At 46.7% G+C, this 22860-nt stretch overlaps 1 protein-coding gene across 1 annotated transcript in view; it reads right to left on the minus strand.

Moving 5' to 3' along the window:
• Window positions 1-16793, minus strand: part of KDM5B (lysine demethylase 5B) — a 92423-nt gene extending 75630 nt beyond the window's left edge. The window contains exon 1 of the mRNA XM_021064567.1: window positions 16440-16793. Within this exon, the coding sequence (XP_020920226.1) occupies window positions 16440-16628 (189 nt within the window). The 5' untranslated portion in view covers window positions 16629-16793. The remainder of the gene's footprint in view (window positions 1-16439) is intronic.

Raw genomic sequence — 22860 nt, forward strand, 5'->3', positions numbered from 1 at the left:
GACTCTGCCCCCTCAACCTTCACTCAGCAACACCCAAAACGGCAGGGAAGTTAAACATCCCACGCCCTAACTTTAAGGCCTCAATACATCTGTAAACACATGCTCTGCCTTTAGTACTTTACAATGTGGTCGCTCCTGGAGATTGAAAATCAGGGTCATGAAAGGGATGGGGTGATGACATTAAAAATCAGCCTGAGCCCCAGAAAAGATACTGAAGGATTACAAAATCTTTGTTTTGCTTGATGTTCCACCTGAAGACACATTTGCAGCTGCACTAAAAGAAATGTAGGAAATTCTCTTGTGGCACAATGGGTTAAGGATCTGGCATTGCCACAGCTGTGACTCCTCCCATTGCAACTGTGGCTCGGGTTTGATCCCTGGACTGGGAACTTCCACATGCTGTGGGTAAAGCAAAAAATAAAAATAAAAATAAAGAAAGAAAGAAATATAAATACTAAGCTATACATTTCACTAAAACCAAGTATTTAACAGCTCTTCAGCCCTGCTGCAATTAAGATACATTAACTATAAGTCTAGGAGTTCCCATTGTGGCTCAGGGGTTAACAAATCCGACTAGGAACCACGAGGTTGCAGGTTCGATCCCTGGCCTTGCTCAGTGGGTTAAGGAACCGGCATTGCCATGAGCTGTGGTGTAGGTTGCAGACGCAGCTTGGATCTAAGCAGATGTGGCTCTGGCGTAGGCCGGTGGCTACAGCTCAGATTCAACCCCTCACCTGGGAACCTCCATATGCCACGGGAAGCGGCCCTAGAAAAGGCAAAAAGACAAAAAGACCAAAAAAAAAGATATATTAACTGTAAGTCTAGAAATGAAAGTAGAAATGACTTTAGAACATGTATGATCCCTGAAAGACCTAATATGAAGTAAAAGCATGAATGTGAACTGGATTTGCTAGGAAGCTGTTGTTTATCCCACTGCCAACTGTCTAATATTTACACAAGAGCAACCTGCTAGTCTGCTAGTCTGGTTCAATATTCTATAATTCTGACCACGCTTCAAGGCCAGAATAGATCTCCTGTGAGAAAGAGACAAGGAGGGATGGACTAATATACAGGCAAGTTCAATTTAGGATGGTAGATATAAATAAGTCTTATGTCTAAAAATCTTAAATTTATCTTTTATCTCAGTGTCGTTGTAGATAGCGCTATCTTATTTCTTTCATATTTACTGCCACATTTAATACTCAATTTGATGTCAAAGATAAAATCCACTTTAACCTAAAATATGAGGAAGTTGTAGCCTAAAACTGGCCCTCATTTGAATGGCAGCCTGGTATCAATGAGACACATATTATAAAAACTCACTTTATTAGATTTTAAATAGAGGATTTTATAGCTGTGTCTAGAGTTGAGACTTAAGAAAATCATCACCAAGAAGTCATCTAAGTCTGAAGCATACTCAACAAATTTGTTCTTTTCTCTCCTTGGCTTTCCAGCGCATTTCCTGCAGCTTCCGACTAGACCTTTAGTTGCTGTTTCTGGGGGTGGTATGATCCTCATTCTCATTCTATACTTCTACCTTCTCCCTAGCCCTGCCCTAACCCAAAGCCTTCCCAGACACCCCTGGTAGCCTCCTCTCCCCAGACTCCACCCAAATCCAACCCTAGCATCTTCAACCATTCTACATGCAATTTCCACTATTTGCACACATCATACTATATAATCTAGTTGCAGATCTTTCTCACCAGTAGACTATGCGTTCGTTCCTTTAAGTAAAAGTTAATTGCAGAACCTTACAATTTCTGGTACTTACTTATGTATCAATTAATGTACTGAACTGAATGCATAACCAACCCCCAAAAGGACCCGATTCATCTCTTCATTCACCAAGGCTGACAAAAAGAATCTCCCAGTTTTCTGCAGTAAAACAGAGAATTTTTATTAAATCAAAGTCAGGAGGTAGAAAAATTCTTTATATTAACAGCTACCTAAACCTCATCAGGAATTATCTAAACCAGTGGTCCTCAAACCTAGCTGAGCTTTTGAGTGGCCAGAGGAGCTTCTTTCAACTCTTCCAATTAAAGCTTGCACAGCAAAGGAAACCATAAACAAAATGAAAAGCCAACCCACAGAATGAGAGAAAATACCTGCAGATGAAGTAACTTGACAATGGATTAATCTTGAAAATATACAAATACCTCCTGCACTCAATACCAAAAACCAAACAACCCAATCAAAAAATGGGCAGAAGAGCTAAACATGCATTTCTCCAAAAACATACAGATAGCAGAAAACAAAGAAACAGGAGTTCACGTCATGGCTCAGTGGTAAGAAAACCCAACTAACATCCATGAGGACGCAGGTTTGCTCCCTGGCCTCACTCAGTGAGTTAAGGATCTGACGCTGCTGTGAGCTGTGGTGTAGGGTCACTGTGGCGTAGGCCGGTGGCTACAGTTACAACTGGACCCCTAGCCTGGGAACCTCCACATACTGAGGGTGCAACCGTAAAAAGACAAAAAAAAAAAAACAAAAACAAACCCAAAACCCAACAAACAAATAAAACAACACATAAATAGATGCTGAACATTACTAATTACTAGAGAAATGCAAATCAAAACTACAATGAGGAAGTAACCATTGTGGATCAGCAAGCTATGAACCCGCTTAGTATCCATAAGGATGTGGGTTTGATCCCAGGCCTCTCTCAGTGGGTTAAGGATCTGGCATTGCCATGAGCTGTGGTGCAGGTTGCAGATGTGGCAAGGATCCTACGTTGCTATGGCTGTGGCACAAGCTGGCAGCTGCAGATGGTTTCAACCCCTAGAGCCTGGGAATTTCCATCTGCTGCAAGTGCAGCCCTAAAAAGCAAAAAAGCAAAAAAAAAAAAAAAAACAAAAAACTTGAGAGATACCACCTTACACCAGCCAGAATGGCCATCATCAAGAAGTGTACAAAAAGGAGTTCCCATCATAGCTCAGCGGTTAACGAACCTGACTAGTATCCATGAGGATGCAGGTTCCATCCCTGGCCTTGCTCAGTGGGTTAAGGATCCAATGTTGCCATGAGCTGTGGTGTAGACTGCAGACATGGCTCAGATCTGGCATCACTGTGGCTATGGGGTAAGCTGGCAGCTGTAGCTCTGATTCAACCTCTGACCTGGGAACTTCTATATGCTTAGGGTGTGGCCCTAAAAAAAAAAAAAAAGAGAGAGAGAATTAAAAAAAAAGTGTACAAACAATAAATGCTGAAGAGGGTGTGGAGAAAAGGGAACCCTCTTACATTGTTGGTGGTAATGTAAACTGGTTCAGCCACTATGGAAAATACTATGGAGGTTCCTCAAAAATCTGAAAATAGAACTACCACATGATCCAACAATGCCACTCCTGGGCATATATCCAGAGAAAACCATGACTCAAAAAGATACATGCATCCCAATGTTCACTGCAGCACAATTTACAATAGGAAAGACTTGGAAGCAACCTAAATGTCCATGGACAGATGAATGGATAAAGAAGATGAGATATGGATATACAATGGAATATTACTCAGCCATAAAATGAATGAAATAATGCCATTTACCAGCAACATGGATGGACCTAGAGATTATTATACTAAGTGAAGTCAGACAGTGAAAAGCAAACATGGTATCACTTATATGTGGAATATAAGGATACAAATGAACTGACTTAGCAAATAGAAACAGACTCAGACTTTTGAAATGAATGGTTATCTAAGGGGACAGGTAGGGGATGGTGGGGTGGACTAGGGGTTTGGGCTTGGCATATGAACACTTAGGTATATGGAATGACTGGCCAACAGGGACCTGCTGTGCAGTGCAAGGAACTCTACCCAATATTCTGTAATAATCTATGTGGGGAAAGAACCTGAAAGAGGAAAAATAAATGAATTTAAAAGAAAGCTGAGTGGTCACTGAGTGGTCAGGGTTTTGACACAGTGAGCCAACCAGTCAACAGTACATGGAATGGCTAAGCTTATATACATTGATAAATTTATAAATAAGGGCATACAGTTCATACATTCATTTAATTTTTATTGAAAACTTTACAGACAGGAGTTCCCGTCGTGGCGCAGTGGAAACGAATCCATAAGGTTGCAGGTTCGATCCCTGGCCTCACTCAGTGGGTTAAGGATCTGGCGCTGCTGTGGCCTAGGCCAGCGGCTATTGCTGAGTCGACCTCTAGCCTGGGAACCTCCATATGCTGTGGGTGCTGCCCTAAAAGGACAAAAGACAAAAAAAAGTTATAGACAATTATAACAGACAAAAAACTGATATTTGTACTTTGGTATCATCTATGTGCAGCCTTCTATTTCTGACTTCCCTGCAGTGCACCAGGATGGCCAGAGGAAGCAAAGGAAGATCACGCTCTCCTTCCCAAAAAGCCCAGCTAATTTCTGGAATCTGTGAAAGCCGCCACTGGCCACTACGTATTTAAGAGGGAAGAACACTGAACTTGGAAGTAATAAGCCAGTTTGGAATTCCCCAATCTGACCTTTAAAAGCTGTGTCACCTTAGACAAGTCACTTAACTTCGCAACACAGCTTCCTTATCTATACTGACTGTTCATCTTAGTTACAAGAAATAAGTTAACAAAAATGTTTTTTTGCTGAACCTACTGTTAAAAAGGGTAGCCTACCAGAGTAGAAAGTGTAAGCAAAAAGAGTAAGACTGAGGGTGTGGAGAAAAGGGAACCCTCTCCTGCATTGTTTGTGGGAATGTAAATTGGTGCAACCACTGTAGACAACAGTGTAGAGGTTCCTTAAAGGAAACTATAAAAACAGAACTACCGGGAGTTCCCATCGTGGCTCAGTGGTTAATGAATCTGACTAGGAACCATGAGGTTGAGGGTTCAACCCCTGGCCTCATTCAGTGGGTTGAGGATCTGGCATTGCCGTGAGCTGTGGTGTAGGTCACAGACGTGGCTCAGATTTTACGGTGCTGTGGCTGTGTCGTAGGCTGGAGGCTACACCTCCGATTAGACCCCTAGCCTGGGAACCTCCATATGCTGTGGGTGTGGCCCTAGAAAAGACATTAAAAACAAACAAACAAACAAACAAAACGGAACTACCATATGATCTACCAATCCCATTCCTGGGCATGTATCTGAAAAAGATGAAAACCGTAACTCTAAAAGATACATGAACCCCAATGTAGCACTATTTACTGTAGCCAAGATATGGAAGCAACCCAAGCGCCCATCAACAAATGACTAGTTTAATATGTAGAATATAAAATTAAATTAGCCATAAAAAAAGAATGAAATACTGCCACCTGCAGCAATGTGGACAGACCTAGAGAATATCACACTAAGTGAATTAAGTCAGACAGACACAAATATTATATCATTTACATGTGGAATCTAAAAAAAAAAAAAAAAATACAAACTAATCTATATAACAAAACAGACAAAACAGACTCACAGACATAGAAAACAAATTTATGTTTACCAAGGGAGGAAGGGATGGTGGGGGAGGGATAAATTAAAGAGTATGGGTTAATAGAGAGTTCCCTGGTAGCTCAGCTGGTTAGGGATCCGGCACTGCCACTGATGTGGCTTGGGTCCCTACTGTGGCAAGGGTTCAATTCCTGGCCTGGGAACTTTAGCATGCGTGGGCACAGCCGAAAACAAAAACAAAAAACCCCCCAAGGATTTACTGTGTCACAAAGGGAACAATATTCAATACCTTATATAATGGAAAATTATACAAATACTTATAATGGAAAATTAACTGAAAAAATATATATAATTGAACTACTTTGCCATACACCTGAAACACAACAGTAAATCAATTGTACCTCAATTTTTTTTTTTTTTAAAGGAGTTTCCATTGTGGTACAGTGGATTAAGGATCTGACATTGTTTCTGCAGATTTGATCCCTGGCCTGGCAAAGTGGGTTAAAAGATCCAGCATTGCTGCAGCTGCAGCACAGGTCACAGTTGCAACTCAGATTTAATCCCTGGCCGAGGAACTTTCACATGCTGCAAAATGCAGCCCAAAAAAAAAAAAAAAAAAAAGAATAAGATTCAGTAGTTCCCTAGTGGCTCAGTGGGTTAAGGATCTGGTGTTGTCAATGCTATGGCTCTGGTTATAGCTGTGGTGCAGGTTCGATCCCTGGCCTGGGAACTTCCACATGCTGCAGCCAAAAAGAACATTAAGATTCATAATTTAACCCCAATCATATGTGGATATATAAGAGGCAATATAAACAATGGTTAAGAGAACAAACTGTGTACCGTGTGGGCTCAAATCAGGCCCCTTCACTTAGTAATTACGCAACTTTGAGCAAATCTACTTACCTCTTTAGGCCTCATCATGTAAAGCAGGGCCAAGAATTATCCTCATTTTATAAGGCAGGTTAATGGAATAAAACTCTGAAAACAGTCATGACTCTCAAGGCTGGAAGCTCAAGGATAGCATATAAATAATGGAACACATACCAGAAGCCACATGTTTGGATTCCTGTTCCTCGATCTTTCCATGAAATCCCTATTCTCTGCAAGTTTTCACTTCCTAGTTAGTGAATATCAACCTCTGAAAAAACAAATTACTCCTTGGATCCTAAATCAAATTTTAACCCCCCCCTCAAAAAAACCTTGATGAGCAATTATCTACTACATAACTTCAAAGATAGTATTTTGCATACTAAAGATGGAAAAAGGCCACAAGGTTAGCACTGGCGGGGAGAGTGGTTGTAGAGAGGATCCCAGAAGAACAGGCTGCCACCAAGTACAATTTTTTCAAAACCCAAACCCACACCCTATACAAATCCCTGAAGCCAGCCTTCCACTGGAAAATCTGGTGGCTGTTCTCGATTTGTCCAAAATGCATCATAACATTGGATAAGAGCCTGTCCAGGAGAAGAAAAGGCTTGGGATACTTGGAATTTTACAAAATGGAGATTATATTCCAAAAATTATTTATGGACCTCATTCATCTCCATGCCTTCACCCCCCTCCCACAAATAAAGATACCAGAGTACAAATCCTAAGAGATCCTCCATCCAAGTTAAGCCTGGCAAGGATGAGACATTCTCATCTGGTTTAAGTATCACCAGTTGGTACAATCCCCCAGAAAATTGGGAGGATCTTGCCTTAAAGACCTAGTAATTATGTGGTTTTGATAGGGATTTGTTCTTTGTCTCTATAGTTAGAGAATAGAGTAGACAGTTATGTTCAGGTACCTCTATGCCTCATAGGAACACATGCTGAATAAAAGCTCCTGCCAAGTGCTGAAAACACACTCAGGTTTGAACTTAGTTCTCCAACACTACAATTTGGTCAAGCTATGAGGTGGCAAGAATTAATACAGGAATGCACAAAAATCTGCCTAGAGCTACATAAGGAACAAGCTAGGAAAAGACAACTCAGCCTAGCTACAAGCCAAAATACTCAACATTTAAAGATTCCAAAACTTGGGGAAGTTCCCCTTGCAGCTCAGCATGGTAACAAGCCTGACTAGTATCCATGAGGATGCAGGTTTGATCCCAGGCTTCGCTCCGTGGGTTAAGGATTCAGTGTTGCCATGAGCTGCGGTATAGGTCACAAACACAGCTTGGATCCCGAGTTGCTGTGACTGTGGTGTAGCCCAGCAACTGTAGCTCTGATTCGACCCCCAGCCTGGCAACTTCCATGTGCTGCAGGTGTGGCCCTAAAAAGCAAAAAACAAAACCAAAAAGATACTAAAACTTTGTATAATATGCCACTTGATTTTTTTTTTTTTTTTTGGCCAGCATATGGAAGCCCCCAGACCGGGAATCAACTCTGAGCTGCAGCAGCAACCTAAGCCACAGCTTTGGCAACGCCAGATCCTTAACCCACTACACCAGGCAGGGGAATGAAGCAGTGCCTCAGCAGTGACAGGAGCTGCAGCAGAGACGATGCCAGATCCTCAACCAGCTGTGCCACAGGAGAAACTCCTGGACAGTGTTTTAACACCTAAAAAGCAGTGCTCAGTGAATTACTTGATTCAAGACAAAAAAAAAAAAAAAGGCACACCTGTAGAAACACAATATATATGGCTCCCCCTAAGAAGCAATGTTATTAAGTCCTATAACAGATCTATATTTGAACAAAGAAAAGGGAGGGGGGATTTGTATGATTATAGGAGTTCTGATTACCTTTTTTTTTTTAATTTTGGCTACTTGTTAATAAAATACAACTGGGCTCTGGCCTGAGGATCAATAGAAGCATTTTCCCTGCCACCTTTTCTACTATTCTCCTCATTTTACAAGTAATTTATTAAAGACTCAATCTACTAACCCTCCTGTCAGGCAAGAATTGTGATTATTTAAATTATGTTAGGTAAACTATAATGCTCTCCATTTGCAGGGCTTCCACAGTGTCATAGCCATCCCACACCAGGGGAAATAAACATAATTTTAAACACTTCCTAGGAGTTCCCGCTGTGGTGCAACGGAAACAATCCGACTAGGAACCACGAGGCTGTGGGTTTCATCCCCGGCCTCGCTCAGTGGGTTAAGGATCCAGGGTTGCTGTGAGCTGTGGCGTAGGTCGAAGATTCGGCTCGGGTCTGGCATTGCTGTGGCTCTGTAGTAGCTCCAATTAGACCCCTCCCCTGGGAACCTCCATATGCTGCAGGTGTGGCCCTAAAAGACAAAAACAAACAAACAAACAAAAAAACATTTCCTAACACAAAGCTCACCAAATACAAACTCCTGCCTGTATACACTCATTACATGTAACATATATTCTGAAATAATTTTTAACAGCTTTAACTCCCCCCCAAACTTATTCATCCAGATATAGAAACCAACAGAAGAAGAATGACACTCCATATACTCTGGGGAGGGGGGGAGTGTTTGCTCGTTTGCTTGCTTTTTTAGGGCCATACCTGTAACATATGGAAGTTCCCAGGTGAGGGGTCAAATAAGAGCTGCAGCTGCCAGGCTACACACAGCCACAGCAACATGGGATCCTCACCACGTCTATAACCTACACCACAGCTCATGGCAACGCTGGATCCTTAACCCACTGAGTGAGGTCACAGATCAAATCCGCATCCTCAGGGATACTAGTTGGGTTTGTTCCCGCTGAGCCATGACAGGAACTCCCGTATATTCTAGTTTTGGTGCTAGACCTTTGACTTTTCAAGTTTCACTTTTAGGAATCCCTTCTCTGTAGGGATTCATGAGAGATATGTATTTGGCACTAACCCTTGTTTCTCTAAATCTGTCCCCAGACCCTTCTTAGCAGTGAGCAAATAAAGCTTTGGGATTTAAGCTCCTTGCAATCCATCAATTAGTTAATCTGGATAACAGCCCTAGGTCAGTGTCAGATCTCCTTATAGCAGATGTGAAGACATATATGGGGAAAAAATGACTTTGTCCAAGGTCATGATGGAGCTAGATTCAAGATTCTGCTCACTTATTTTTAAAACTCTAGAAATACAGACTCCTTTTACATAACAGAAAAAATAAAAATCCACATACACACCCCTTGATGAAGATTATTTTTATCCCCGCAAAATAGTTCTCAAATTTTACATGTGCTGTAAGATAACAGATTCCCAAGTGAAATGGAATCAAGTTCAAAACGGCCATTTGTTATGCGATCTTCTGTGCAGTGATGTTTAACACAGTTCTGAAAAACTAAGTTATTATTTTGGGGAGGAGAGCTCTTGGATTTTAAGGAGGTATTGACAGGAAATATTTTTCAATGGCCTGACTTTTAAATTGCTCCTTTTGAACATTTGATGCCACTCAAATGTTAATTAGCAATTCTGCTGAAAAAGAAACTGCATCATGGAGGCTGGAAGTCAAACTACCATCTTTACAGAAAAGTGAACCTAATAACATTCTGACCAGCAACTCATCAGATGCTTTGACTCTCAATTCCTTCAAACTCCTTTTCCAGAAGGGACTTCATTCCAACTGACTCCCAGCTAGGTCTGCTGAGGTAAAGTCTGTCAGACAGGAAGATGGGCCCGGGCAGGAAAGGAATGACATGGCAACATCTACCACCCCACACCTCTGTGTCCAGGAGCTTGGCCTGAAGGTGGTCAATTTTCTGCACAGCTTCCAACAAATGAATAACAAAGCAACAAAGCCACTGAAAAAAAACTGAGAAATACAACCCCCATTCTGATCAGGCAAAGTGACCATCTTTCACCAAAGGCAAAAAACCTCGCTCCTAATTGCCCAAATCTCACTAACACTGAATAAGACAAAAGCTAAACCAAGCTGTTCTCTACAACTGAGGTCACTAGTTCACTCTCAACTTCAATGCTGCTACTCTCACTTACACCCAGGAAAATAGGTAAAGAGGCTATATTTCCTCTCTGCTTTTGTGTATGCTTGAATTATTTTCATAATAAAAATTTTCCTTTAGGAGTTCCCGTCGTGGCGCAGTGGTTAACGAATCCGACTAGGAACCATGAGGTTGCGGGTTCGATCCCTGCCCTTGCTCAGTGGGTTAACAATCCGGCGTTGCCGTGAGCTGTGGTGTAGGTTGCAGACGTGGCTCGGATCCCGAGTTGCTGTGGCTCTGGCGTAGGCCGGTGGCTACAGCCCCGATTCGAACCCTAGCCTGGGAACCTCCATATGCCGTGGGAGCGGCCCAAGAAATAGCAACAATAACAACAACAACAACAAAAGACAAAAAAAAAAAAAAAAAAAAAAAATTTTCCTTTACATCCTGGAGAGCAGAATGAGGCAACTGGTCCATAGCCCAGAAAGAAAATTTAAATGATCAAAAAATAAAATAAAATAGATCAACAGATGGGATGACTCCAGGCTGTCTAGAGATGTATGGCAGTGGTGTTTTAAGAGAAATGGAATAGATTAAAAATCTGAATATTAAAAAATAAGGACGAGAATGCATTTAGTCAAATGCCACATCTATGTTCCAAACATCCTTTAATTTTGGAACTGAAATGTCTAATTGTCCTAGAGGTGGCTTCTCTTCATTAGTCGTCATAAACTTGGGGGTTGGGAAAGCACAATCACCATAGGATTCATCTGATAGTCAATGACAGAAAATGACTTATTTTTAGAATTTTCTGAGGTAGTCAAAGGTAATATCTCACTTTGCTCTTTAATCCTGTGGCTAGAACACAGCAGTTAACAAGTACTGAAGAGGCAACTGGTCCATAGCCCAGAAAAAAAATTTTAATGATCAAAAAATAAAATAGATCAACAGATGGGATGACTCCATGACTTGTTAAGCTGCACACAACTCTTTTACCTAAAACAAGTTTCTCACAATTCATTTTATTTTTTTGTCTTTTTTTTTTTTTGCTACTTCTTGGGCCGCTCCCGCGGCATATGGAGGTTCCCAGGCTAGGGGTTGAATTGGGGCTGTAGCCGCCTATGCCAGAGCCACAGCAACGCGGGATCCGAGCCGCGTCTGCAACCTACACCACAGCTCATGGCAACGCCGGATCGTTAACCCACTGAGCAAGGGCAGGGACCGAACCCACAACCTCATGGTTCCTAGTCGGATTCGTTAGCCACTGTGCCATGGCGGGAACTCCCTCACAATTTATTTTAAAATCCAGTTATTAGTTTCTCAAACTTTAAGTGATCTAAAGTAAATGAGAGTGGCCCAGTGATATGGCTTTGCAAAGTATCACTCTACGGACCCACTCACCCCCCAGGGAGCAGGGACTCATCCCTGTGCTCCCAGTGACTCCTCAAGGGACCCAAACTTAGAAATTTCAGAAGGAAAGTAGAACCAGCCCTTCGGCTGTCAACACGTATGCCACCTAATTAATTTTATTTATTTATTTTTTTGAAGCTGCGATGATCTTCTGCACTTAAAACAGGTATAGCAACATTATCTCCAGAGAATATCTAATTCTCTTGGAAAGGAAAAATCACACCAGCAGCTCAATGCAAGGATTGCATAATGAGGAAAGCAAGGTCTTTCTAGGTTACCAGTTTTTAAACCCATAGACAGCCTGTGCAAAGAGGTACACATGTAGGCTTCGTGGAACCTAAATCCAGGAACCTAATCAATTAGCACTTTCATTGTGGGGCATGAGCTCTCCCTCTATCCTTTTCTATAGCCAAACTTTAATGTGGTCCAGTTATAACAGCGAGAGGTTGCAAAAGCCTACAAAAAGATCCCATTTACAGCACATAAACCAGGTTTGTTTTTTTTTAAGTCACATAGCTTATAATGATATTTTTTGCCTGGCAGAATTCTACCTGCCAATATTAAAGTATCCTAAACATCCCGGACCTTGTTACTGTCTCCTAAATTAAATAAGTAAACAAGTTTACTACTGATCTATCAATCAGAAAGACATTTAAGTACCTTAGGGACAAAAAAATGAAACAATAACAAACTCGACCCCTGAGCTTTAATTCAGAACATTTATTAACACTTTTCAAAAACAATTCTGTATTCATTTTGTTCTTTAAACAGGTTTATACTGGAGGGTTAAAAAACCAATCCTATAACCACACGAAGGGAAGCTTCTCCAATGGTGGTGGGGATGTGAATCTTTAGCTGCCTCATAAACGTGTATGTAAACTCACTCACATTCCATTCTAAGAGTCTAATCAACTTGTTCATTAGTTCACTACGAGTTACAGCTATATGGATGTCTGTGGCTCCTAGTGTGACCAATTTATACCACTGGCAAAGTCAAATTTAGCTAAATACCCATTCAAAGACTACAACAAATGAAGCTTGTTTTTAAGGCAACATGTTCAAACTAAAACTGTAGGACTTAACACAGCCTCCTACAAAGTAAGAAATAAAAAGCTTTTCTTTTGAGCAGTATAATCCTGTATTTGTCTTAAAAAGTAGTTACAATTGGGTACAGGGTTTCTTTTGGGGGTGATGAAAATGTCCTAATGTTGATTGTGGTGATGGTTTTAAAACTCCGTAAAAATACTAAAAACTACTAAATTTCACACTTTAAATTGTATAGTATATGAATGATATCTCAATAAAACTGTGTTGGATTTGTTTTTTCTTCCCCTGCACTTGCAGCATATGGACGTTCCCCGACCAGGGATAAAACCCTGGCCACCCTGGCCTCCACAGCAACCTGAGGCACTGCAGTGGGAACTGCAAGCAGTAATCTTTTAAAAGTAATTACAGGAATTCCCATTGTGGCACAGCAGGAACAAATCCAACTAGTTAGTATCTGTGAGAATATGGGTTTGATCCCTGGCCTCACTCAGTGGGTCAGGGATCCGGTGTTGCCATGAGCTGCGGTGTGGCCTGGCACGCACATTGCAGTGGCTGTGGTGTAGGCTGGCACCTGTAGCTCCAATTTGACCTCTAGCCTGAGAACTTCCATATGCCATGGGTGTGGCCCTAAAAAAAAAAAAAAAAAAGTAATTATAAATCGTTCCTTGGTTTAAGGATGTTTCTATTGATAAGCTTTTTCTCCAGATGATAACATTTATTTTAAGGTGGCAAGGAATCATAACTAGAGAAAAACTGCTTGATACCAAAGAAAATGGGAAAACAACAGAAAAGATTCGGCCAAAGTCAAGCAACCCTAACAGAGGGAGAATGTAGGGTCCGTGTCATTAACAACTCCACCATACAAAGAAATGTTCCTAAGGGTGGAACCAACAGGCTCACTCAAAGATGCTGTTACTAAAACATTTAAAAGTTTCACACTTTGGCTATAAAGCATAAAAACAAAAAGGCTCAAAATAATGATGACTGTAAGTCAAAGTTGAAAAATGTGTCCCTACCATGCCATCTGGGATTTGACTTAACTCCCTGACTTCTGGACACCACCAGAGAGGAAATGTGTGGAATCTGCCTATTTATGGCCAAATATTCTATTTTCGAGGGCAACAAAGCCATCAAATATACACCAATCAAACTTGGGAGATGAAGAAAAGTATTTACTGAGCAGCCAACTATTTTTTGCCTAAAATTAACCATCTCCAAATACCACAAAGTGATATGGAAAATACAATTTGTCCTTAAAAGAAATCTATGTACATCAAGGAGGATATGAAAATCTGCATTTGAAAGATACCAAAACCAGAAGATTAGTTGTAAATTTTAAAAAAGAAGAAAAAAGCCCAGGAAGCAAACCTAGTTCTCCTACATACTTGATGTAACTTGAAAAGAGATTTACCTCCCTCTTTAAACTTATAACTCAGCATTTGAGTACATCTTCCTGACTTATTACCTTTTATCACATATCTTCACAAACAAATTTCTGTAAACCTAAAGTTTTCAGTAGCAAGTTCAGAACCATCACTGGGAAGCACCTATAAACTGAGGCTTTGTAACTACCATTAATTAAAGATGCAAAGGTAAGGAAAAAAGGAAATAGAAATGCTTCCTAAATCCTTCCCTTACTTCCAAGAAATAAAATGCCAATAGACTCAATCCTCATTTTTAACACAGCCACTTGTATTCCAAAAACTTACTGGTCGTAAATCATCTAGAAATACAGGCATGATATAGCTATTGCCACTGAAAATATTTCCTATCGAGTTTTTTTGTTGCTTTATTTCAACTATATGAAACCACTTGTTCAGTTAGCTTTCTAAAACAAAACTGTTTCTAAAACAAAGACTGTTTACATCTCCATCTCTTAAGAATCCTTTGTTCCAACAAGACCCTTCTTCAAGAGCTACAACTTCTGGAAAGATTTCCCTTTTTGTGGTTATATCAACAATAAATACTGCCAAACTCTTTCCAATTGGCAAAGGAGTTTGTTAAACAAAGGAGGAAGCAAGCCTCCTCCACACAAAGGCGGTCTCCAAAACAGGGCACTGGTTAGGTTTGTGGATTATTTATTTGTGCCTCTTTAATACTCTTCCTCAGGCTGTAGTATGTACTACTCTCAATACAAAATGGTGGCCATCATGTCTCTGACACTCAGAATGGGGAAAGGCAGCAAGATCACACATTTCGTCATGCTTACCATAATATCCTAGCCAAGAAAGGAAATGAGTAGCCAGACCTCTCCAGAGTAACACTACATTTTGGGGGAAAGAGCCCTGCAAAAAGCATGGGATAAGAAAGTAGATAAAGCCCTAGTCCACCACAATACCAACATGGACGACAACTCACTCCCAGCAACCTGACTGCACACATTTGGGCCACCGAAAACTCACTAAGGTTGCCTAGTGTCTGAATAAAACCCCGCTGATGCAAATGTAGAATATTCACAGTCACCATTTCTAACGTATGACTTAAAGCTCAATTGCTACATGTACATAACCTATGCTTGCAGAACTAAAACCTTGGCTCCAATCCCCCGGTACAACTTCTGCAGGCCTCTTTGCACTCGTAACCGAAATGCACTTCCCTTGAGCCACAACAATCAACCTTGTCCACTTCTTGAAGTGCATCTATTTTCAACATTGCCCCATACTAGCTGACCAGTTATTTCCGGAGACATATATCTAATCTCCATTTTCAAACTAGTCCAAGAAAAGCTCAAGTTATGGGGTCCGCGTTTCAGTTTGGGGGGGAGGGGAAGGGAGTTGGGACGAGGAAGACTCATTGAGGGATCTCCCTCGAAACAGATCTCAGAGCAGAGCGGTTACGTACTGAACCCCGCAACTCTAACGTCACTACAAAGAGCAAAGCCGCGGAAAGAAAGGAGCGGGGGGGGGGGGTCTTCCTCCGCGGGGGCGGGGTAGGGAGAAGGTTCTCAAACTGCAGGAAGGCAGTTAAAACCTCCTTCCAACGGTCCCGATGTGTCCAACCGCCGTTAGGCCGCCTCGGCCCCCGCGGGTCCGAGAGGTGGGCACAGCCTTGGGGGTCCTGAACGCCAACTCCGAGTGGGGGATGGGGGGGAAGGGGAAAGGAGGGGGGGAGGCCGGGCTGCCCCACGGACGTTGCAGCCGTTGGGGACCGTTTCTGAAACACCCACCCTCACGCCCACCCGGGCTGGGGACTGCGCGGGGACCTCAGGTTCAGGCGGCGACACGGGCGGCATCCGTCTTCGCGGGTGACACCGCCCGCCACGGGCTGCCTTCCGGGCGGCGGCCGGGCCGGGCGGGGGTCGGCGAGCCCCCCGGACCCCACGCTCACGCCCCCTCGGCACGTCTGCCCAGCCCGGCCCGCGGCTCCTCCCGCCCAGCGTCGCCGCCCCGCCTCGCCCCCGGCCCGGGGGGCCCGCCGGGGGTCCGGGCCGGGGCGGGGGGCCGGGCCTGGAGGGTGGGGCGCCAGGTGAGGCCTCCCGGGCCGCCGCCGCCTCCACACAAAGGACCAGGGGCTCCGCCGCCATATTGAAAACTTTCCTCCTCGCGACAACTCGCGGGGCGCGCACCCCGCACCCCTCGGCACCCCGCACCCACCGCCCCGCACCCTCAGGACCTCCGCGTCCGGCCGTCCGCCGCCCGCCGCCCCGCGGGCTCCAGGTTCACGGCCGCGACCCCCGTGCCGCCCCCGCCGCCTCTCCGTCCGGATCCGAACCCCGGCCCGACCGCTCCGGCCGCCGCCCCCGCGTCCCGCGCCGAGGCCCCGCCGCTCGCCGGGCCGCGAGCGCCGCTCGAGACTCACCGGCGGCGGCCGCACCTTGCAGATCCCGGTCTGCTCGGCTATGGGCCGGATCTTGTGGATGAAGGCGAAGGGGTCGGCGAACTCCTCCCAGCTGGGCTCGAAGACCGGGCACTCAGGCGGCGGCAGGAACTCGCCCAGCGGGCCGGGGCCACCGAGGGCCGGCGCAGGGCGCGGGCCGGGGGCCTCCATCCTCGCGGCGCGACGGACGCGGCCTGGCGACGGTGTTCGGCCTTCCTCCTTCTCCTCCTCCTCAGACTCGGATCTGGCTCCTCAGACTCCGACTCGGAGTCGGAGCGACGCCGCCGCGCAGCACCAGCCACGCCGTGCGCCTCCGCCGCCACGGCGAGGAAAAGGAGTCCCACCCCCACCCCCACCCCACCCCCACCCTCACCCACCCGGCGGCGGAGCGCCCGCCTCCGGGTCGGGCGGGGCGGCCTCCGGGGACCGAGCTCGTCCTCGCGATCCAGCCCAGCCGGCATCCACTGATCATTGACTACGTGCCAGAGTCCCTTCCTCCCTTGGGAAGTTACTGGTCTGGGGGAGAGGCCGGCCGGCGGGTGGACCCTCTTTCCCTCCCGGTCCCGCCCCGTGGGAGGCGCCCGGATAGAAGTACTTGAACACTTGGTTAGACCCCGGAGGGGCGCAGCCTGTCGGGGATGGAGGAGGCTTTTCCAGGTTGAGGGAACAGCTTGAACGTGAGAACAGGCTGTAGGTGAGGAAACAACAGTTCGGAGACTAATAAACTAACAACCCTGAGCACTTCATCTCCTAGGTCCTGTGCCATGTGCTTCCATGATTAATCTTTAATATACACGACAACCCTGTGAGGCAAGTACTCGGTCCATCTTACAGACAAGGATAGCGAGGCACAAGTTGATGAAGCAATTTGCCCAAATTCCTACGGCTAACAAGTGATGGAGACCCCCACTTACTGGAAAGTGGGGGTGTTGAGGCAAGAACGGTCCCCGAGCAATAGGACAACAAGATTGGATGTGAGAAGAGCAGAAGCCTTGAAATAATCCAGAGAAATGATGGGGCCTAAATCAAGGCAGTGGTGCTATTCGTTAGGAGGAAGGGATCCAAATGTAGGTCATGAAAGTGACAAATGGGGCAGGCAGGATTCAGGTGTTAGGGCACATGCCTGAGTGGATGCGGGCCGTTGACTTCCCAGGGGAACAAGTAGTAGGTCTAGGAAGGGAGATCACGCCTTTGTTTCCTGGTGGACAGGTCGAGCGGGAGGTGTCTGGTGCAGCTGGAGATATCCAGCAGGCTGAGGGGATCAGTCAGAAGGGGAGAGATCAGAACTGGAGGAATGAATGTGCAAGAGACCAGCCTGAGTGATAGCCATTGTTGATGTGATGCTCACTGCCTGTAAGGTATCATTGTAAATGCCTTGCGTGTAGTTGCATATATTAGCGCCTCCAATCTTCACTACCATCCCGCTGAGTAGGCACCGCTGTTATCCCCCACTTTGCGGAGCAGACAAATGAAGGCACAGAGAGGTTAAGTAACTTGAAGAGATAAGAACACTTTCAACACACTTTTTTTTTTGGCGGGGGGGGGGGAGTAATGTCCTGCTCCAGAAAAAAGAGGGAACTCAAAAAGTAGGACTTCAACACCCCCCAAAAAACCTCTTTTATCCAAAAAGCAGCCAAACCGAAGGACTGTTAGCCAGTGCCTCCTTGTTAGATAGGTGTCAAGAGAGTACTAGCCTTGCTTTCAGACTCACCTGGAGAAAAAAAGTCTCTTATCCTTGACAATTCTTCCACTAAAAGGTTGAAAGGGGAGGAGCCTCTTTGGTAAACTCTTAAGTAAACCCAGAGATACATGACCCCACTAAAAAATTCACAGGTCTTTGGAGAAGGTAGTCCTTTTCTAGCCGTCTAGGGTTTGGGGACCTAGCTAAGCCACTGCAGTGGAGATTTATGCCAAGGGGCAGCTAGCATGCTATCAGAGGAAAAAATCATCGGTGTAAGATGGATATGAGGTAGCAAGTTATGCGTTAATGTTACAATCTAAGTGGGCGGTGTAGAGGAATCCGCTGCAGAAACTCTTTTGACTTTGCTGAATATTTGAAATTTTTTTGTAATAAAACGTTGGGAAGAAAAATCCTCGTTGCTGTTCTTTGCCATGGGGGTCTGCGCTCTAGAGGGTCTCGCTGGAGTTGATTTCCTGTCATGTGCTCTTTCCTGGAAGCGCAGTGAAAACTAGATTCACATCTAAAATCTTTATCTTTAAAGCCAGGTAGGCATAACTTTGAGAAAAACTCCAGACACATAAGGATTAAGACCGAGATGCAGGACAGCGAGCTCACGGATGACTCTCGTGTCCGCAGCTGTGCCCCGGGACGCCCTCAGCCCCAGCCCGTGAGACGCCCCCTCCTGCGTCCCCCACTTCCGGTAGCGACCGCGGCCAAGGGATTTCGAGCCTCTCAGACCCGGCAGCGGCTGTCGGCTCCCCACCGACGCGCCGTGACGCAGAGGGAGGGGCGGCCGCCGGACTGCTAGGGGGCCGAGGATGGACTCCAGGAGGGGACACTCCGGCCGCGGAGGCGCTCCCGGCCCTTTATGATGCGTGTTTACATGCGCGGAGGGATCCGTACAGCTGACAGCCGTGCCGCGCCGGCCCTTCTTTTTTTAAAGAGCCCGGCCACGGGCGCTGATTGGTCGGCCAGCCTCAGCGCTGGTTGGCCAACCGAGGGCGCTGATTGGCCGACCGGCGCGGCGCTCGGGGGCGGGGTGCGCGCCGCATTGTCTGCTCCGCTAAGGAGGGGAGCTCTAGGGGCCCCGCTGCGCTCCCGGGTTGGAGGTCCGGGCCTCGGGACTGTGAGCTGCGAGGCCGGGGCGGACTGGGGTCGCTCCCGGCCGGGGCCGGCGCGTTGTAGCCCTGGCGGCCGGAGCGGAACCAAGTCCTTTCGGGTGCCACGTCTCCAGGAACCTTCCTCACCCGGGACCACAGCCCGCCCCGCCCGGCTCTGTCCCTAGCCGCCGCATTTGTGCGGCTCGGTTGCCTCGCACACGTCCTGGGGGGTCTCTATCCTCTTCCCGCTCGCTTAGGCCCCAGGGGGTCCCTCCCAGCCTACCCGACCCCACCCGGCCCGCGCCCTCGTCTCTGCAGCCTGCGCCCCGGCCCGGCCGCCCGGTGATAGGGCGCCCCCGCATTCCTTCCAGGCGCCGCGCTGCAGACTCGCAAACCCAGGGGCGACCTGGCCCCGCGCCACCCACAGGACTAGGCTCTGGGACCGGGGAGGCCCGCTCCCCAGCTGCCGCGGAGGGGGCGGCCCGCGCGGCACGTAGCGCACGTGGAGGGCTGCGCCCGCGGCAGCCTTCCGGGGCGCGTGGGCTGGGCGTGCGCCTCCCCTCCGCCCAGCCCCGTCCTCCGCACCGCCTCGCGCAGTGTCCTTTCCCACACCATCCATCCCTTCCCAGTCCTATCGGACTTTCCCCTCTCCTTTCCCCTTAGTTTTCCCGCCGCGCAGGCCTTTCCTCAGCCTCTTCACAACGCACCTCAGCCCCCCTCCAGTTCACTGCCGTCATCTTTCCCTCCACTTTTGGGGCCCTAGAATGTTTGGTGTTAGATGTCCCGCATAGAAAGCCACAGACCTTGACATCTCAGGATGAGTTGCCGCCTTGGTAGCCTCCGTGTTTTACTTTCTTTATTCTGTGCACTCGCATCACTACTACTAATAAGTAGTAGTTCATTACTACTCTCTCACTGTACCTTTAACTCGGTATTTTTTTTTTTCTACTGCCGTCGCTGCCCTCTTCCCTACACAGGCTCCTCTGCCGCCTCAGGAGTGTAAACCGCTAGAAGGGAAGGCGTCGAGGTCTCCAGCCCCAGGCCCAGGCACGCGCGCGGTAGCCGCCCCACCTTTGTTGAAGCGGGAGGGGGGAGGGGAAATGGCTTTAGTATCTGTAGCTCCATCTGGTCAAGGACGGAGCTTTAGATCCGATAAGAAGAATCTGGCTGCCCAAGTGGAGCAGAAAAAGATCTCTCACAACAGATCAGTATGCGGGGGTGGGGGGATCCCACCAGTGAGAAGAGACCCCCTGTTCCCCGGTTCCCCCGCCCTGCTCATTCCCTGGAACCAGCAGCCCCTTTGGTGGAACCTCTGTGCTCCCTGTTCTGCCCGCCCCCCGCCAGCTCTGGGTGCCGCCTTTACAGATCGGCTCCCACCATGACAAGGTCTCAGGCTTCTGTCCCTCCTCATCTCCTCTTCCTCTCCAGTCCCAAGACCCCTTCTCTGCTGACTCAGCCCAGAGGGATCCAGGGCTCAGGATTTGGGATTACCTGGGTGTGTGAGGCCTCTCCCCAGGGAGCCTCCATCCCACAATGCAGCCCTGCCCATAAGGGTGGAGAGGGGCAGCATTACCCACGCCAGCTTCAGGGTGTTTCCTCCCATTCAGGTTGGGCCACTTTGGAGGCTCTGGACTCTGCTGAGAACAGCTGAGAGTCAGAGAGAACATAAGTACCCTATTCACCCTGCAGCCGCCACCATCACCCCTAGGAAGGGCTCTGGACTGAGAACCCCCTCAGCATGCTCAGTGCCTCTGATGGTTGGAATGTTTGGAATTCTCTGCATCCAGGATGAAAGTCTTCCAACGGGAATGAAATGGTTTCAGAGTTCCCGTCGTGGCTCAGTGGTTGAAGAAGCTGACTAGGAACCATGAGGTTGCGGGTTCAATCCCTGGCCTTGCTCAGTGGGTTATAGGATGCGGTGTTGCAGTGAGCTGTGGTGTAGGTCGCAGACACAGCTTGGATCTGGCATTGCTGTGGCTGTGGTGTAGGCCAGCGGCTACAACTCCGCTTCAACCCCTAGCCTGGGAATCTCTATATGCCGCGGGTGCAGCCCTAGGAAAAGACAAAAAAAAAAAAAAAAAAAAAAAAAAGGAATGAAGTGGTTTCTATGCCAATTATATCAGAACTTCACAGAGCACTCCAAAGTGTGCCATGCACATTTGAAATTGTTCAGCCAAGCCTTATTGAGTGTCCAGAACGGGATCTGACACAGAACCCTAACACAATTAATTCCCTTTCTTCTTAAGCTCCCACCCAAGTTTTTACTTTTAGACCTTTTTTGTTTGTTTCAGCTGTGGAAGTTCCTGGGCTGGGGATTGACCTATGTCACAGCTGCAGCAGTGCCAGATACTTTCTTTCTTTCTTTGTCTTTTTTGGGCAGTACCCGCAGCATATGGAGGTTCCCAGGCTAGGGGTCCAATCAGTGCTGTAGCTGCCGGCCTACACCACAGCCACAGCAACCCAGGATCCAAGGCCCCTCTTCGACCTATACCACAGCTCAAGGCAATGAGGGATCCTTAACCCACTGACAAAGGCCAGGTAGCGAACCTGAATCCTCATGGATACTAGTCAGGTTTGTTACTGCTGAGCCACAATGGGAACTCCTAAGCCAGATCCTTTAAGCCACTGCATCATGCCAGGGAAAAGAAGCCAAGCCTCCACATCAAACCAAGCTGCTACAGTCGGATTCTTAACCCACTGTGTCACAGCGGGGACTCCTGCTTTTAGACACAGGAGTTTCCTGGTGGCCTAGTGGTTGAGGATCCTGCGTTGTTACTGCTGTGGCTTAACTTCAATTCCTGGCCCTGTAACTTCCACATGCCATGGGATCAGCCAAAGATTTTAAAATTTTTTGGAGTTCCCGTCGTGGCGCAGTGGTTAACGAATCCGACTAGGAACCATGAGGTCGGGGGTTCGATCCCTGCCCTTGCTCAGTGGGTTAACGATCCGGCGTTGCCGTGAGCTGTGGTGTAGGTTGCAGACGAGGCTCGGATCCCGCGTTGCTGTGGCTCTGGTGTAGGCCGGGGGCTGCAGCTCCGATTCGACCCCTAGCCTGGGAACCTCCATATGCCGTGGGAGCGGCCCAAAGAAATAGCAAAAATGACAAAAAAAATTTTTTTTTAATTTTTTAAATAAATTAAAAATAAAAAGACTCTTACATCACTGCCCAGCACTTCGAGAAACTCTCTGTATCCTGGCCTCTGATTTCCACTTCTCTGAGGGCTTTAGAGGAGGCAAACAACAGAGGAAGAGGGGAAAATAAATATATAAGAATTGGTTTCAGGCAGTGATGAACCTGTCTAGTATCCATGAGCATGCGGGTGTGATCCCTGGCCTCCTTCAGTGAGCTGTGGATGGAGTTTTGGGTGAAGGAGGAAAGAATACTGTTTTACTGTTTTGCCAGACAAAGGGTGACACAGAGTAGGACGGCTGATAAGGATCAGGGTGTATGCAGGGCCTGTGTTCTTTCAATCTGGCCTCAGGGGGTCTCTTGATGAGCTTCTGTGATTGAGGTTATCAAACTGTGACCTCCCTAGAATGAAGAATGCTTCTGTAAAAATACAATGGAATATTACTCAGCCGTAAAAAAGAATGAAATAATGCCATTCGCAGCAATCTTTAT

Source organism: Sus scrofa, chromosome 10 (genome assembly GCF_000003025.6).
Source record: "Sus scrofa isolate TJ Tabasco breed Duroc chromosome 10, Sscrofa11.1, whole genome shotgun sequence".
Classification (NCBI taxonomy): Eukaryota; Metazoa; Chordata; class Mammalia; order Artiodactyla; family Suidae; genus Sus; species Sus scrofa.